Source organism: Rhinoraja longicauda, chromosome 29 (genome assembly GCF_053455715.1).
Source record: "Rhinoraja longicauda isolate Sanriku21f chromosome 29, sRhiLon1.1, whole genome shotgun sequence".
Lineage (NCBI taxonomy): Eukaryota > Metazoa > Chordata > Chondrichthyes > Rajiformes > Arhynchobatidae > Rhinoraja > Rhinoraja longicauda.
The window spans coordinates 2,083,147-2,101,051 of record NC_135981.1 but is presented as its reverse complement, the minus strand read 5'-3'; the positions used below and the strand labels follow the sequence as shown (position 1 = coordinate 2,101,051).

Sequence of the window (17,905 nt, the reverse complement as noted above, 5' to 3'; positions counted from 1 at the left end):
TTCATAGTTTGATTGCGCCAGTGTTGTTATCGCTTTAAGAGAGAGATAGTCGGAGTCCTTGAAGCTGCAGTTGAACATGTGCACACCAACAGCGTAGCCGATTTGTGGTTTTTCATTGTAAAATGGGTACCCACGAATAACAATCGTGAACCTTGTCGTGCTTCAAATGGCCAGAAAGAAGAATTTTAATTTCACAAATACAATAACTATATAGTCAATGGCCTCACAGTCCCAACACTTGATTGGCTTCAGGAAGTATCCTTATTTTATAAACCTATTTTGGGTGTCAATGGAAATAAATATCCATGAACTGAATCTCTTGAAAAGCATATTTACTAGTGACAATCAGATCTTTATTAATGAAGTTTACGCCATGAAAAGATTTAATTTCCCCCCTAGATTTGAACAAAGTTGTTGCAGACAAGATGTCCTCTTAATTCATAAGGATCATAACATTCATCAGAAAATGCAGATGTGATGTCTTTAGCCCTAATCCAAACGCAGTTTTTATGCCAAATTACAGGCCCGCTTAATTTAGTTGCAAAACCTGTATGTTGAAAGTTAAACTCATTAGTTCACTAGATAATATCCGTATCAAATTTAAACTGATGTGGTAGCACCTAAGACCGTTATTTTCAATAATAATTAAGATGGGCAGTGTTTTAAGAGGAAAATATTCTCAAAATGTATTCTTTGTTTATGACTGAACTTTTGAAAGTATAGTGGGAGCTAAGTAAACGTTTTTACGAAGGGAACAGAGAACAGAATAACAACATTATTTTTATTCACATACAAGACAAATGTATATATTTTGTATGTCCATAAAATGATGTACATTTGCAAATATATACCCAACGACAGTAAAAAGTATATAGATTCCGTTTTGTATTGATCTGATCAAATATTTAACTATTCTGTCTTCGATGTCCGTTATAACTTATCCGGGTCGTTCCTGTAGTTAATAATACGTTTTAAATGAAGTTAAGTATCTTTCCGCAGTAAGATTATCAGAGCGTAGTTAACATAGTTAACAAATACACAGATATTAGCTTTAATTTATAATCAGTTAAAAAAAAGTAGAGGTCGGTAGGCCAATGGAAGTCTGAAGCCCATTGAGGGTCATTAATACGGCTTTAAGTTTAAAGACTTAAATGTTAATAAGCTGGTACTTAGGTCCAAACGAATGAACTTCTCAGCATAAAATGAATTTTCGTGTCAGGACTGAGTAATCAAAGTTTGGCAAAAAAAAAAGATCTGTGGTGTATATAAACAGTTCGCAACACAGTCTTTTGCCTTCACCATTGTGTGCCCAGCGGTTTGACTTTGTATTAGCTAAATCTAACCGCGTCTAGTTTCTTTTGCTAGAAGCTTAACAAAGTTAAACATTTGTAGTTTTTGAGGATGAGTGAATTAAAAAAAAAGATGTATGATAAGTTCGATGGTTGAACGGTATTCCACCTGTAGTTCAGTATTCCTCCATTCTTCACGATGTTAAATGTCTTAATTTGAGTATTTCGCTGTGAACAATGTCAAAAGTGATTTCGAAATCTCCATTCTGAATTTCTTCTCAAGCTCCCGGATTCTAACAGCTTTCTTTTGTGGCATCCATTCTCACGGAAAGGACCATCTCCAAAAAAACAGATAGGAAAGATAGCAAGAGAGAACGTGGCTTTAAGTTAACCACTTTTACCAATTTATACATACATATTTAAATCACTTCACAATAATTCCCTGATTCGCCGTGGATCCTGCTGACCTCGGTCGAGACTTCCCATACTTGCAGAGTAGTCTTGAATAGAAACCCAAAACCCTGTGATCCAGATTATTATGAAGCAATGTAGTTAATATATGGGTCAGCTTCAAAATAAGTACAATCGGAACAAAATGAACTAATGAACAATAGGTTATCATTAAATTAATCGAGGCCATTGCTATCCCATTGCGAATTTTGTGTCCAAATTAAAATATGGTGGAGAACTATAAAGTCTTGACTTGTCAATGATTAGAAAGAACACTTTCACCACAATCTCTCCTGTGTAAAGCTTTAAACATATTGAACTCACGTGCATTTTGTTACCAGCACCGGTTTCTCATTCGTAAGTCAAAATTAGGGTTCCAACCCGCCAGAGTCGCTAGTTTCCTTTGCCCATCAAACACAAGAAAACATGCAAGAATTGTGTGGCAGAGTAATTGGGTTTAAAGCTATTTTATGTTATCGGTTTAAGATAATAACAGCAATAATAAGATTGTCGATTATGAGCCCTGGTGTGAGAATTTGTCACATGAGATAAGATTAATTAACAAGCAAAGTAGTCCCTCTGAAAACTGTTTTTAAAAATTTAATCTAACGCTGCATTGTTACCATTTTGTACTATATATGTTTGGACGCATTAGTGTTCCTTGCTTAAAACAAGATTTCACCTCTAAAAGTCTATAATGCGAGCGGCCGTGTTAATTGTTTAACCCCCATTGCGGATTGATTTACGTTTTATTGTCGCTTTGTCGGCCTCATGAAAACTTTAACCAATCATTTCGCAGATAGCCCACAACATATTAGCTAACTCTACTTTGTTAGTTGAGAAGTTGAGGGAACAATTTCTAGCCTAACATATAATTTCCCAATGAATCGCCGTGTATGATGTTTAACAATGTCGATGTCCGGTGCTATTAGTAACTATTTTGTCGATTCCCTTATAAGTCATGATAGCGAAGGAACAACTGCAACAAAGTTAACTTCGGGGCAATGTATAGTCTCCAGACAGCCTGGTCTTAGCGAACATTCCGACTTCCCCGCTTGCAATTTTCAGACGAAATCTTCGGTGTTCGGCACCTCTTGGACACCGGTGTACCCTCAGCCTCCCGCCAATGTGTCCACGTTATACCATCCATATATCCAACCTCATCCCATCCCGTCCGAAAGCAGGTATATGCGATCCTGGCTGGACCCAACCCCCAGAGCTGTGGCCGTAGCCGGGATACCTACCAGCGGTCACGATTCATTGAAAACAGAGCCCCTCGCGGGTCACGGCGTCCAAACCTTACCAGCGGCGCTCCAAAAGTTACATGGGCAATCCTTGGAGAGCGAAATCATGAGTTCCGGAAAAGCGCCATGCTATGAAGACAGCTTTTATGAAGAGAAAGGAGACAAAGAGGCATCAGAACAAAGTAAGTTGGGCATATGATGCACTTGATTAATCCCAGAAAGAAAATAGTTTTCGAAATTAATGCCACTGGAGGAAGATTCTAATTAAAGTCAGTTTGCCTCCGGTATAGTCACACGTATTTAACTGATTTTATAATCCTGGTTACTTTATGCTCCTCTCTGCTTTTTAATGGGTTCCTCAGTAACCACCTGCAAACCTTTAACGACGGCTCATACCAGTGCTTCCTATAGCAGGCAATAAAGACATAAATGACTGACTATACGTTTTCCTCTTGTTATTTTCTCCCCTTTTTGTGTAACTCTTCTGAAGCAGGGTGAGCAAATATGTGTGGCGAACCATTGTGTGAAACCGTTGAGAGACAGAGAGAGAGAGAGAGAGAGAGAGAGAGAGAGAGAGAGAGAGAGAGAGAGAGAGAGAGAGAGAGAGAGAGAGAGAGAGAGAGAGAGAGAGAGAGAGATAGAGAGACAAAGAGAGAGACAGAGAGAGAGACAGAGAGAGACACAGAGAGAGGCAGAGAGAGAGAGAGAGAGAAAGAGAGGAGTTTATGCGTTTTTACCGCAGTTTAGTTTTACACCCCAATTTCCAAACGTGGTCATAAACAGTAAAACAAATATAAATCTAAGTCTTTTGTTGACGCCCAGTGACTTACAGTTTAGCATTACAATTTACTTGAAGGACACACGCTTAGAAAGATATCGCAAAACACTCTCGCGCTATTAGAGTTCTTGGGTCCATGAAACTTTTGGAATCATTGGCATCAACATGCTTGTTTTGGTCTGACTGCCTTTTCCTCTTTTCTACTGCTCTCCAGGCAACCCTTCGGCAAACTGGTTGCATGCTCGCTCGACAAGGAAGAAACGGTGTCCATACAGCAAGTATCAGACCCTGGAGTTGGAGAAAGAATTTCTGTTCAACATGTACCTCACTCGAGAACGGAGGCACGAAGTGGCGCGTCTTCTGAACCTGACAGAAAGACAAGTCAAAATCTGGTTTCAAAACAGAAGGATGAAGATGAAAAGACTCAATAAGGAGCATGCAAAGGGCTTCAAGTGACGAGTTATTCTTTTGGAACTTCAGCGCGTCGCCGGTTACTGGTTCCACTGCAACTTATCCGTAAACCACAGTAATTCAGAGAAAAATCACCATGCTTACACAGCAAAGAATAGCCTGAATGTAAGGTATTAACACCCAGCTATTCGGCTATTTATTTCGAACATTTTAGAGCATTCATTCAGGGAATAGAGTCACGTGTAAAGAATTTTATGACAGGATATTATGAGATACAACTTCCTTTCATTCACAGCCCCTCTATTAGCCAGAGAGAGAGAGCAGCGAGCTTTTATTCCTACTCAGTCCTCTTGGCGGTTTAAAAATAAATTTCAGGTTATTTATAAATTATTACAATTTCTGTGAATCTTTTGGTGGTGGTCTTTGTGGTGGATCTCGTTGCAGATCCAAATTTTAGAGAAAATTATTTTTAACCTACGATTATATATATTGTAATCTTTTCCATTCGAACTGATTTAACACGATTTACTATCAATTGTTTACAGGCAAAGGTGAATGTTTAATAACACGTTGTTAAACGCGTCACATTACGATTGTTTAACTAGTGACCCCATCGTCATTTTGATTTTGGGGTATGCTTTCTTACACAGAATTGTGGTTACTATTTAAACCGAATGATGGTGTACTTTATGATGTCTATTTCTGTAGACTTTAGTTTGTGTTTTGGGGTGAGTTTGGGGCCTGTCTTCTTTTTGGGTTTAAAATGCATAACCGCGCACCCAAAGTTGAAACGAGCAGTTGTCACGTTTCGTTGACGGTAATCTTTGTTGAGTGTTTATATATCTCTGGGCAACTCTTACCACGTGGCTTTTAAGATAAGGGCTTAATACTTAGGAAACAGGACAAGTAGGGTCGATACGCACATTTAACAATGCACACCAGAGGATTTCATAACATTTTGAAAACACACAACATAGGAATAATCTGACAAAATTACCCGGATTACGATTACCCACCACGATGCAAGAAAGGAAATCAACATATAGACCATTTTAAAGAGATACACTTCAGTTAAAACACACATTCCTGATGGGAATTTGTAAATATTTCTGCGTATTTTTATGTCTCTGTCCGGTTGGAGCTGGTGTTTGTACTCTGACTTTTATAGGTTTCTGCAGATTTTACATTGAAAATAATCCAATCACTGTATGGCATAAACACACCAAATCTGGGTGGCTTCTACTTTTAGTTTTGTTTTCTACCGGAACAGCAGCAGCGCGCGGTTGCACTATTTAACGTGATTTTATATTATTAATCTTAGAAATAATAAGAATTGAAATCGACTGAATGATGTAAAAAAACAATTGAAGTCGCCGTTCTCGGTGCACCTAACACCACAATCAATAGATGGAAATATGTAAATGTTTGACAAACATACTGCAAAATAAATGCTGCTGATAAATGAAAAATGCATGTTTCTTCGTGACCTTGCGTTGCTTCTCTAGGCCTTGCCTAGTTGTTGGTTGTAAACACGATTAGTTCCCTGGGCCTAGTGCAGACCCACTAAAAATAGCCAACGTGTTTATATTTATTCAATGCGTTTGGAAAATAAATGAAAATCGGAAATGGAAGGCTGCATTTGAACGAAGAAACTGAACCCAATTTCTCAAAATCTCAGCAGGACTATATATTGATCCACTGAACCATGCGAAAATAGTTGCAGACAACGTCAGCGTTCGCTGCCGCAGTCTCGGACACAGAGTCTTTCAGTAATTTTATGATGCGATTCCTGGGCTTTTCCAATAAATTCTCCATCACAGCGGACACAATGGCGAAGCGTCAGTTCAATAGCACAGGGCAGAGAATGTATGCGGCTACCGGGAAGAAGCGAAATAAAAACAAGGCGAAGTGTTTCTTTAAACAATGCTACCTCAACATGCTCCAGCTGCACGAAGGAACGTTACCCTGAGTCGATGCCAAAAGAGGTCGAAAGCTCAGTGCAAAATTAAAATGCAGGGACTTTGGGTTACTTTCCACGTTATTTTATTGATAGAGGATCTGAAGAATACACTACTTTGTAGTGTTTTGACCGATTAATTAATTAAAGTACAGACAACAATCTTAACCGCAATTATATGTTGCTTACTTTATGCGCTTTATTGTCTAATTGATACCATAAACTATGAAACTTCATTACTTATCACATGCTGAATGTTAAGCATCGTGGTTATTGGAATAAAATTAAACGGCTGACGGATTCAAATGTAAAATAACACATATTTATATGTAAGGTGTTCTCGGAGAATTTACATAACTATTAGGATGAAAATATCATTATCTGAGCCTTGCAGATTTACTTGTAAGGTTCACAGAGATGGTAAGCCTGCTAAGTAATGTCTTATCAACCGACCTATACAATTTAAATGTCGGAATTAAAGGGGCGCCATTTCAATACTATTTACTCTCTATCAAGAATTTTGGACAGCTTTTTAATATATTTACCAGGTTCAAGTAAATTATATGAAAAACCTTTTTGTTCAGTTCATGCATATTCCATCAACATGACTGGCTGGCTGTACGTTCCGGCATGCACACATACACACATTGAAAATTAATGTATACACTCTGGTATAGATATAAAATATGTTTTATTGTATAAACGGCGAGGTTGGTATGGTGAACTACATAAACTGCTTCGAGAAATTGACAAGCTCTGCGCTATCTTTCACATCTATATATTTATTAACGATTAGCAAAATATAATCACTGACGAAAATATTTTAGAATTGTTGCTAAATTACTCTTTCATATTCGCCATGTATGTCTGCACCTAAGCATCCAATGGGGGTATTCTACTGATATACATTGAACACTGAAAATTGTGCACACTACTCAAAGTACTTTTACACAGTCACATGTTTAAAAAAATCTGATCATACGACATTCAATGATCAATTCCATCGTATGATCAGGCTGGATGACATTTCTGGTTGATAATACTTGCAAAACCTTATTGTTGATAACGAAACCATTTATGATTAAATGGGATGGAAGAGGGCTCGCCACCCTTAAAAACTTCAGGATATTTCATTGGAAAGGCTATGCATGTGTCAGGGGGGATATTAAAAATTAAATCTACGATTCGATATTTTATAATACCTCCGTATTAGGGAAAGTGGTTGTGCGAGCGCTGGAAGCAGCTTCTACTAAGACTAGATGAAAATAATTACAGGACTAGCATGTCGTATATTACGACTAATATATCAGTTGTTTCTATTTCAATATTTTTTTCTCTAACGCAGGAAACACAAGCACATTAAAAAAGACCAGAAATTAGTCTTGCACGGTGGTATTGGTGGAGGAGGGGTTAGGAAGTTGTCTGTCATTATAGGAAATTCAGTGTGTGTGTTGCAATAAAATAATATGACCGCTGTAAAAGTTTATAGGGTATAAATTTCTGAAGGTTAAGAATTGAACGTCTGTAAAACAAACACAACAAAGGGGAAACTTTCAGAACCCATTAAACTAAATTCACAATTGGAGGTGGCAAGTAATAAAATGAGATTTTATTTCTGTGGGCAAATATCTAAGAATTTTATTTCAAGGATGAATCCGGCTGAATATTGTAGCGAAGGCAACATACTTTTTAGACCCTAAAGCAAGCGACGCCCTCTTTTGTTCGACTTCCTAACCATTCCAAGCTGCCAGAAATGACTGCAATAAAAAACCTTTACAGATTCTGGCGAGACGTCTGGCGCACAATCTCTGGATGTGTTTACAGCCCGCGCCCAAGCCTGGCAGAGTATTTTCAAGTAAAATCTCCAATTGTTTACTCTTGGAGGTGGAGACAAATCAGACCTCAAAGCGCTCTTTAGCTCCTTTAACCGCTTGTTCCTCCCGTTTACTGCTTTTTAGGAATGTACGCTGGAAGCAATCCTTCCCAATACTTTACGAGGATATGGTTTATTGGCATTGTCCACCTCTCCTCTGCATAAGACGATGGAACTGAAGACTTGAAACACTTTTCGTTCGCCGCGGCCCGAGGCGAATGAATTCTTTGCCGTGAGATTTTATCACTCGATTGCGCATATTTTGCTGGTGCTATTTCACCCTGGACTGTTTTTTCAAGTCTACAATAACTCCCATCATTTCCAGTAGGTGGCAGCAGTGTTCTACCGAACTCAACCATGCCCCATTCACCTTCCAGTAATCCAGGATTCGGAAGCCTTTATGTCCTTAACACGCATAGTTCTAAGACGCCACCTTTATTCTTGCTCGATCCCGTTGCACAAAAAAAAGCATAACGTGTTCGAAAATGTTGGCGAGAGCTTTGCTCTAATCAGATATTTTGCCCCAATCGCCTTCGAAACATCACAAAATCTTGTTTTAGAATAGTAAAGTAGGTTTCATGGCTCATGCCTTTATTATTTTTTGAAATGCTTTAGTAAGTCTCAAGAACTTACAGAGAAATAAATTCGGCCATTTTTGAGAAGATACCCCACACCATTAGACAATAAAATGAAGGAGACTGCTCTATTGCAGAGATTTTCGTGAGGCTTGAATCATCTGGGAAATGCAAAATGAATAAAATTAGCTCTTCAAATTATTGCACAGCTAGATAGCGAGCAAACAGTGAGCTTTGCGACTGCCTAATACAAAACGATAGGAAAGTAACTCGTTGTTTTCTTTGCTCAAAGGCCGTGCTTTTCATAGATATTATCATATCTGGGTGCATAGCTTCCAAATGAACTTTCAGCCCCGTTAGATCCTCACATCTCAATGTATCTTAGACTGCTTCACGCGTATTGATTATTATTTGTGTGACGGTCTTCCATTCAACAAACCAAACCCCACACATGCATGGGCATTTCTTCCAGGCATTTTCAGACCTTCGTGTTTCATTCATCTCAGACCTTATTGATTTCGTTTTCATCCTTGACACCATTTTGAAAAGTTTTGCGGTTCTGCTTTAGATTGATCTGCCGCGTTCAGGTTGAAAGCGAAATGCAGTCTTGGTTTGTTTATAACAAAAAGGCTGAGGAACAGCAATCATTTGAAATAGGTTTCTGACAAAATAGGACTGACTTCAACCTCGGGAAAAGACATGCCTCAAAAATGAAGGGACCGCTTTCGCACGTTTTTAAAACCTGTTTCTGCCCCTGTTTATTTTATTCTCCAGTGTTTACCATTCATTCTGTCTCATTTTCCTGGACTGCGTATATACATATTCTTCATGATCAATCCGTGGCCCATACTTTCAGGGGGGAGGGCGGGCGAGGGGGGGTGGGGTGGGGTGGGGTGGGGGGAGAGAGAGCAGAAATGTAAGACAAAAGCTCCGAGTAGAATCACTATTGAGGGCAATTTTACATTTTAACTCTTGGAAATCTCCACCGAAAACGGCGGATATATGTAATTAATAATTTGCAATTACGACCGTGTACAATTCCTATCTGAAGGTGTTGTGTGCAGGATGAGAGGCTATGGGTTCACGACTGACAATGCGCACCAAGCTGGCGAGTTTGAAATTCAAACAAGACAATTTTGAGGATGCTTTCTCTTTCGTATATAATGCTCGCATTCTATTAATTTCAGATTAAACTCCAGTGAGATGCTATTCATCCGCTAAATTATCAACATTTATCCCATTAAGGCGGCACAAGCGCACAGATACACAATTAACTGCGTTTTATTTGTGTTATTCCATTTAGCAATTGAACTGGTCGTCAGTGGGAAATGAAACGTGTCTCGGCATAAGCCTATACTACTACCACTTCGCTGTAATATGTTTTATTTTATAATGTGAGCGTGTGTGTGTGTGTGTGTGTATACGTTTGTTCATGAGTGTTGTGAAATACTCCCAAGAACACTGGCTTCAGGAATAAATATAAACATATCGGGAAACTATTTAAGTAGAAATTGATTTGTTTCCCGAATAGATTTGAAAATTATAGTCATCGTTGTGTGTGACAACTTCGTGTACATGTATGTTTGTGTGAATGTGTGTGTTGCTGTGTGTGTGTGTGTGTGTGTGTGTGTGTGTGTGTGTGTGTGTTGCTGTGTGTGTGTGTGTGTGTGTGTGTGTGTGTGCAGGCGTCCCAGTGTGTGTGTGTGTGTGTGTGTGTGTGTGTGTGTGTGTTCATGTCTATAGAGCCAAATTGTTTACAAAATGCCGCTTTGGAAATGCACAATCTTTGAATGTTTAAATCCAAACTGAAGATGTGCAATTGTGACAACTTTCCGATAAAATTGAACTCAAGTCATAAAATGATGCACATTGCTGGTAGTGTGATTAAATTGTTAAAAGCACAAGATGCTGAGAAGTCCGCAATATTAACTAAACATCCCAGAACCATCCAAATACGTCACGGCCGCAATAACCTCATCATAGAACAACAGTCACGTGAGTCTTCGCGGGATGGACATTCGCATGTTGTGGACTTTTTTTTGCCGTCTGATATCAGTTTCGCGAAAAAGCTCTAAAAATTCTTCAGCTAATTAACCGAGTGTAGTTACACGAGGACCGCGTTCAAAGCAGGTATCTCCGTGCGATTTTCGCGGCATTGGTAATAATTTGTTAGTCTATGTTGCAGCAAAATTGCATTAAAAAAAACTTTTATCGGCTTAAAACGAAAAAAAATCCGTTCTATTTAACATTATTGCACGTAAACTGTGGGGATAATAAGCTACATGTAATAGACCAATAAGAGTAGTAAGAGGCATTGCTTAAAATGAATGTAACAAGAGATAACAATCAGAAAGTTTTCCTGTAATCTTGTGGAAAAGTGGGGCAGTGTTAATTTATTTTAATTTTAGTCAGAGAAGGGCAGGTACAGGTAAATGTAAAGGGCAAACTTTCGAAGGGAGGCCTTTTAGTGAACGATTGCAGAACAGAATTTATCTATTCTCACCCCGTTAAAAAATCTCTGAAGTTTAACGCAACTGCTTTTTCAAGCAAATCGTTTAAAAACGTGAGAATGTCCAGAATCGAATCTTGTTTGAAAGTTTTAAAGTATTTCACATAACTACTTTCCGTGAATATATTTGAATAACTTTTCTTCTTCGACCAGTTGACCATATTTCAATAACCCCATATGTTAATAACCTGGTATCTCAAATAACCCCAACCACTTCTACACCATAAGTTTGGACGTGTTACTTTTCCGGCACCAGTTCGTTCAGATGCTCGTCATTCCCAGCGTCTCTCTTGCAAAATAGAACCGAAATAGACAGCTCAGAAATCATCAGAGTTTTCATCTTTAATGCAGCCATACTGGCAGATAGTTAGAACAAATCGTTCTATCTAAATATCACAAAATAAGTAAAAAATAGTGCACGGGTAGACAGATCGGTAGAAATGAATGAATAACTAACGAAGCAATAACTGTGGTTATATTGGATAGATGCAGTGGGATTGATACCCGGAAGTTTGATTTTTTCACTTGGCGTTCAAATAAGTTACATTTTAAAGTAACTTTTAAACTATGGCGAGAGGGGAGAAGGCTGTTGATTTGGGCCAGATTTAAGTTTGGACGTGGATATTCTGAATGCCTATTCAAAGTAGGGGGTTTATTCTGATTAAAATGTATGATTGCATTTGACATGCCTTGCAAGACCCGTTAAAGCGATCTTAGCTTCTTGTTAACTTGTCCTCAAAACCAAAGTATTGGGTCTATTTGCCGGCAAAGGTTTCGGTGTTGTTCTCCTCCTGGCTTCCATATTAGTTGGGTGTGGAAATAGTTCATAGTCAATCGTCACAAATAAATGATAACACTTAAAAATTAACACTGGGTTCACTATATTTCATTATTAATTGTTTTCTTCAAGGGTTTAATAGCAAACGACGGTTGAAAAATAAATGGCCAAGGATTGCCAGAGTTTACCCTCAAGTTAACATTGGAGACTGTCATCTCGTTGCAAATTTCAATTGTATCCACAAACGCACTCACAGATACATAGACACACACACACACACACACACACACACACACACACACACACACACACACACACACACACACACACACACACACACACACACACACACACACACACACACACACACACACACACACACACACACACACACACTCACACTCGTACTCACACATACACTCACACACAACGCACAAAGCATAAAAAGGGTTCAAAGCAGCTCCATTTAAGTCTCTCTGCTTTATTTGGAGTCATTACACTTGCCGGCAAAAGGAAGGAAAATGTTGTGTCTGTTGGAAGCTAAAACAAGTTTAATGAGGACAAATTTGCAATATACATTGTAAGCCCGCAGGGACTAGTCCATAATTCCTTTTTTTTAAATATTAAACGTTGTTGCATATATATACTATTTATGTATAAGTTTATTGTTTAAAATAGTAAGCGGTCAGAGAGAGTACACTTCAAAAAACCTATATTTTACTGCTCAGCACAGAGCGTCTCATAAAATCACTAACTGCCGTTCACTGCATGTTATAAACAATAACAGGCTGCGCTTTTATTGCGCTTTACAGTTCCTTAATCTCTTTCATATAGTTCTCAGATGACTGTTACTGTTTCAGAGTCCGTCCAGGCATCAGATAAAGGGCTTAATTCGTAATAGGCAAACGGGTCATTAAATTGTTAAATACCACTAGAACTCCTTGTTAAGATTAAATATATATATACATAATTTTTTAAATCCCAAATAATTTGCATACGAGTGCTGCTGGACATGTACCTACATTGCAATAACTTGGGAGGAAATATAGCAATTAGGTCCAATGTTGATGGTAATTAGATTTTAGGTTTGCCACTGTACCTCCATGTCTTGTTGATGTAACTCTGACCTTTGAAAGAGACGCATATACTCATTAAATGGTTTGGAAATTAACGTCTCTCTCCATCCTCTACTTCACAACAGCATAGATACGTCCCCTTATCAATCTTTTGGTGGCGTATGTATTTCATCTGTTGTAAAGCGGCTGATATCCCGGTAATGAACACGGTGGAATATATTAATCCGCATATTCCCCCCTCTCTATCTTTCTCCCATTCCCTCTCTCTCTCTCTCTCTCACCATTCCCTTTTCACGCGGTACAGTGTCCGTACGGAGTAAGCAAAGCCAATAGGACGTGGTCGGGCTAATAAATGCAAATTATCATGAAAAGCGACGGCAAAATATGAAACAACTCATTTCGGCTGAAGTAAATCACAGAAAACTGTTTATGAGCGAACCTGTTCAGGAAGATGTGATACCGGGATACCGTGTGTTAAGATCAATAAGATGAAGGCTTAATTTTCCCAGAAAAAAAATCCTTGGCTTGTTTGATTGTCTGTTTACCAAACAATAAGTTCCCTCCGTTCAGTTGAAAGACCTAGTCCTTTCCAGATGAGCTCCTACTTTGTGAATTCGCTGTTTTCCAAGTATAAAAGTGGGGACTCCCTGCGCCCCAATTATTATGATTGTGGTTTCAGCCAAGAGCTGGGCACTAGAGCCACCGTGGTCTATGGACCGGGCAGTGGAGGAAGCTTCCAACATCCCGGTCAGATCCAGGATTTTTACCATCACGGCGCAGCTACTCTCTCCACCTCCGCGTATCAACAGAACCCGTGTACGGTGACGTGTCACGGGGATCCCGGCAGTTTCTACGGCTACGATGCCTTGCAGAGGCAGCCAATTTTCGCCGCACAACAAGAGGCCGAGCTGGTCCAATATCCCGACAGTAAGTCGACGGCGAACAGCCTAGGAGAAGAAGCAGAGAATTCAGAACAGAGTTCATCACCGACACAGCTTTTCCCGTGGATGAGACCGCAAGGTGAGATATGAGCCAACCAGAAATTTTAAAAGGGGAGAAAGCGAGGATAAGGGGTAAAGTCTCTCGCACACGGGCACTCACACACACACACACACACACACACACACACACACACACACACACACACACACACACACACACACACACACACACACACACACACACACACACACACAGAGACACACATTAAAATAAAGCCAGGAAGGTTCATTTCCTGAGCCAATAAAGGAAAGACTGTAACTTTAGTGTTTTATGATTCTAAACTTCACCACTTGTAAATTACTTTATACTTTAATGATCCTGAAGGCGTTTTTAAGTGTAGTATATTATGTGCTCTTTGTAGCTTTATTGCAATTTTATGGCGTATTTCATCCCAAGATGTTGAATAATGTTTAATAGTGTTTGAATCCTGTTTAGGTTACCCCTCTATAACACTTACAGAAGCTGATTGTTTCTCCCTCTTTTCTCCTCTCTCCTTTCTCTCTCTCTTTCTCCCCCCCCCCCCCCCCCATATTTCTTCTTCTCTCGCTCTCTTTCTCTTTCTCTTTCTCTCCCTCTCTATCTCTCTTGCTCATTCTCCATCTCTCACACTCTCTCTCCCTTTCCCCCTCTTCCTCTTCCTCTCCTCTCTCTCTCTCTCTCTCTCTCTCTCTCTCTCGCTCTCTCTCTCTCTCTTCCCCCCTTTCTCCCTTTTCACTTTCTTTCTATCTCTCTCAATCTCCCTCTCTTTCTCTCCTTCTCCCTCCCTCTCCCCCTCTTTCCCTCTCTCCCTCCCTCTGTTACTCAGTAGCTGCAGGACGTCGCAGAGGAAGACAAACATACAGTCGTTATCAGACACTCGAACTTGAGAAGGAGTTTTTGTTCAATCCATATCTGACTCGCAAACGGCGGATCGAAGTGTCACACGCCCTGGGACTAACCGAGAGGCAAGTCAAAATTTGGTTCCAGAACAGGAGAATGAAATGGAAAAAGGAAAACAACAAGGATAAGTTTCCCAGCAGTAAGTCTGAAATACAGGAGATTCCGAAAGAGAAGGAAGTAAAAGAAGATGAAGACAACGATGAACAGCAATGATAACAACATAACCATTCGACAAAATAAAGAAGGGAAATAAGAGGATAAGGTTGACAAATTTTAAGCTGTGCGGGTGTGAGAAGCAGAACAAATGTTACTGAATGCTGTATAATACAAAAAAAACATTGTACGGAAATGTATGATGCAGACTAAAAGGACCATTTCAACTTTGTACCAGACATATACATGTCATTGTGTAACATTCTAGCTATTTAAGTGAGTTTCTGTAAAGTATTTAACGTGAAGTTTATAGAACAATCTACTAGTTTGTGTGTTGAAATAGCATTGTAGTATATTTAAGCCGTCTGCACTACATCAGCTAATAACTATTAGCTTAAAAAATCCCAACAACATGAAGCTGCCTATTTAAGCTTTAGCTATTTAGATTGTGTTATTGTTTACGGCTTTGGTGTATTTATAAAATTGTGTTCCTCAAGATGGCATGTGCATAAGCAAAGTCTGTTTTTTTTTACGAAACGTGGAGAAAATAACCCTTCAGTTTTAACTATGAGAAAACCTACTGTAAACGCGAATTGCAATTATTGGGGGGAGGTGCGTCGAGGTGGTCGGGTGGTCGGACCGGTGATGCATTATTGTTATACACAGAATTGGACTATTGTTTGAACATGCAAGCGGCGGAAAGGGGGACAATAAACTTTACCAGCGCGAAAAAAAAGCACAACTGTGAACTGGCTTGGTTTCTTTCCCTTGTAAATGGATTTTATTAAAAGTGAGATTTGGCAGAAAAACAAATTGCACGCCATATCGCAACAGCCAAATAAACAGATAGATGGACGGATAATGTTATTGGAAAACGTGCATATTAAAGTGTCAATAATACATAGCTCTCACACACTTGACTCGATTTGTCTTTCTGACTTTCATTATTAGCGTCCTGTTAATGTTCGGAGTCCTTTGCAATCACATTTTTCCTTCCCTCCTTTTAAACCATCCCTTTGCAAAAGATCAAGTAGTTATCCACGCTGCAATATTCGCGAGCACTAAGAGTGTGAGCACATTTTTTTTTGTTTGTGTGTATCAGACCGTTGCAATTTCCTATTGGGAAAATAAGTCCTAGAGATTCTGCTGCGACCAGGGACCAGTATGAAGATGGATATCGATTATAGGAAGTTATAGCAGGCTTTATTAGAACGTAAACGGGCCAAAAAAATATGCTGTTTTGACAAATGAGTTTTCCACAGTAATCTGATTCCAACCTGCAGTAAACGAATCGATTTTCTTACATTTTTATCCAAATAATCGATCAAACCAAACCTCCAAACTGAAACCGGTTGCTCCGCGTCTTATAATTAAAGTTAGTCACATTAATATTTGGGTGCAAGAATTTTTTTTGATCTGGAGATTTTTTTTTAACATCAACCAAGGAAGCAATGGGTAACCTGGCTCTCATTGGCCCGGCGTGTCACGTGCCACTATCACGTGCATCGGGAGGAAAAAGGGGTTCTTTTGGTGTAAATCTGGACTCTAATTCCGTAATATATCACCGTACCTCGTAAAACCGACACTGAAACGTCCCGGCCTACAAATCACCGGCCAAATTATGAGTTCATTGTATTATGCGAATGCTTTATTTTCGAAATATACAGCCGGAACTTCTGTTTTTCCAACGGGGGTATTTTCGGAACCAACTTCTTGCGCTTTCGCCTCAAACTCCCAGCGGTCTGGCTACGGCTCAGGCTCGGCTTCGTACGCTGCCACAGTGCCGGGTCTATACAGCACAGCCAACAGTCTGCACCACCAGACCCCGACCATGTACACGTCTCCTTATGGCCTCAACGCGAACTCCTTTAATATGCACTGCTCTTCATTCGATCACAATATCTCATCAATGATGTGCGGCGCCGGGGACTCTTGCAAGCAGAGTTACAGCAAGTCGGAGCAAAGAGAGGTCGATCCGCAGTCGGAGAACTTCCGGATCTATCCCTGGATGAAGAGCTCAGGTATGTGGAAAGTCACATCAGATGTGAGGGGCCGTGATAGAGTTTATTGCATGAGGGTGTTGTGTTAATTCATGACGTTCACTAAACAGGGGCATAAAATTCAATGGTCTCCCCCCATCAGCAATTAAGTCAGTGATTTGGATTATATTGGCTCCGTGTTAGAAATACTTTTAATAAGAGTCATGAGGCTTTAAAGTTGACCATTGAAATACAAACACATTTATACACATCGAAGAATCATTTTTGGTCTCGCGCGCCTTCACCAACCTTTGTTCTTTCCCCATCAAGAAAAAAAGACAATGAACCTGGAACATCCCCTGAGACTCAAGTCGCCTTTTTTAATGTTTATCTCGCCTTAATCTGTTTCGATTTTGCTTCGCTTGAAAGTTTCTCTCGGGGTTTCCGAGCCACAGCGTGTTATTGGGTGCTGCGGATGCAGTTGGAAAGGGAGGGGGTCGGGATGGGGGGTGGGTAGCACAGGGGATTGGAACGTGGGGGTGCATGTGATATGAAATAGCTCGGGCGGGGGCAAAGCGGTGGCCGACGATACATCCCAAATATCATCACATATATCCAGTTACGTAGAAAACACTGAGGTGTAAACAGTAAGATTAAGATCGCAATGGATACTGAAGCTCCGGTGTGTATGTGAGGCTTGTGTGGAGGTTTGTGTGTGTTTGTGTGTGTGTATGCGTGTGTGTGTGTGTGTGTGTGTGTGTGTGTGTGTGTGTGTGCGCGCGTGTTTGTGTGTGTGTGTGTGTGTGTGTGTGTGCGTGTGTGTGCGCGCGTGTGCGTGCGTATGTGTGCGTGTGTGTTTGTGTGTGTTGGTGTGTTTGTGTCTGTCTATGTCTGTGTGTGTATGCGTGTATGAGAGAAAGGAAAAGTGCGAGAGAGATTGTGTGTGCGCGTG

At 39.9% G+C, this 17,905-nt stretch overlaps 3 protein-coding genes across 4 annotated transcripts in view; all 3 read left to right on the top strand.

The window, feature by feature from the left end:
• The first annotated feature begins 2,621 nt into the window (after positions 1-2,621).
• hoxb9a (homeobox B9a) lies at positions 2,622-4,217 on the top strand. Its single transcript, XM_078424551.1, is given in 2 exon segments — positions 2,622-3,165; positions 3,976-4,217. Coding segments are annotated over 2 exon segments (786 nt in total).
• A 9,316-nt stretch (positions 4,218-13,533) lies between these two features.
• Positions 13,534-15,034, top strand: hoxb8a (homeobox B8a). Its single transcript, XM_078424470.1, has 2 exons — positions 13,534-13,960; positions 14,748-15,034. The coding sequence occupies exons 1-2, from the start codon at positions 13,534-13,536 to the stop codon at positions 15,032-15,034; spliced, it is 714 nt and encodes a 237-aa protein (XP_078280596.1).
• Positions 15,035-16,595: 1,561 nt separating this feature from the next.
• The window catches only part of LOC144607568 (homeobox protein Hox-B5-like), a 4,717-nt gene continuing 3,407 nt past the window's right edge, over positions 16,596-17,905 (top strand). Inside the window, exon 1 of one of the 2 annotated variants that reach the window (XM_078424467.1) lies at positions 16,596-16,995. In XM_078424467.1, coding sequence (XP_078280593.1) covers positions 16,596-16,995 — 400 coding nt within the window. Of the gene's footprint in view, positions 16,999-17,905 lie in introns of both variants that reach the window. The other variant, XM_078424468.1, reaches the window with a different exon arrangement.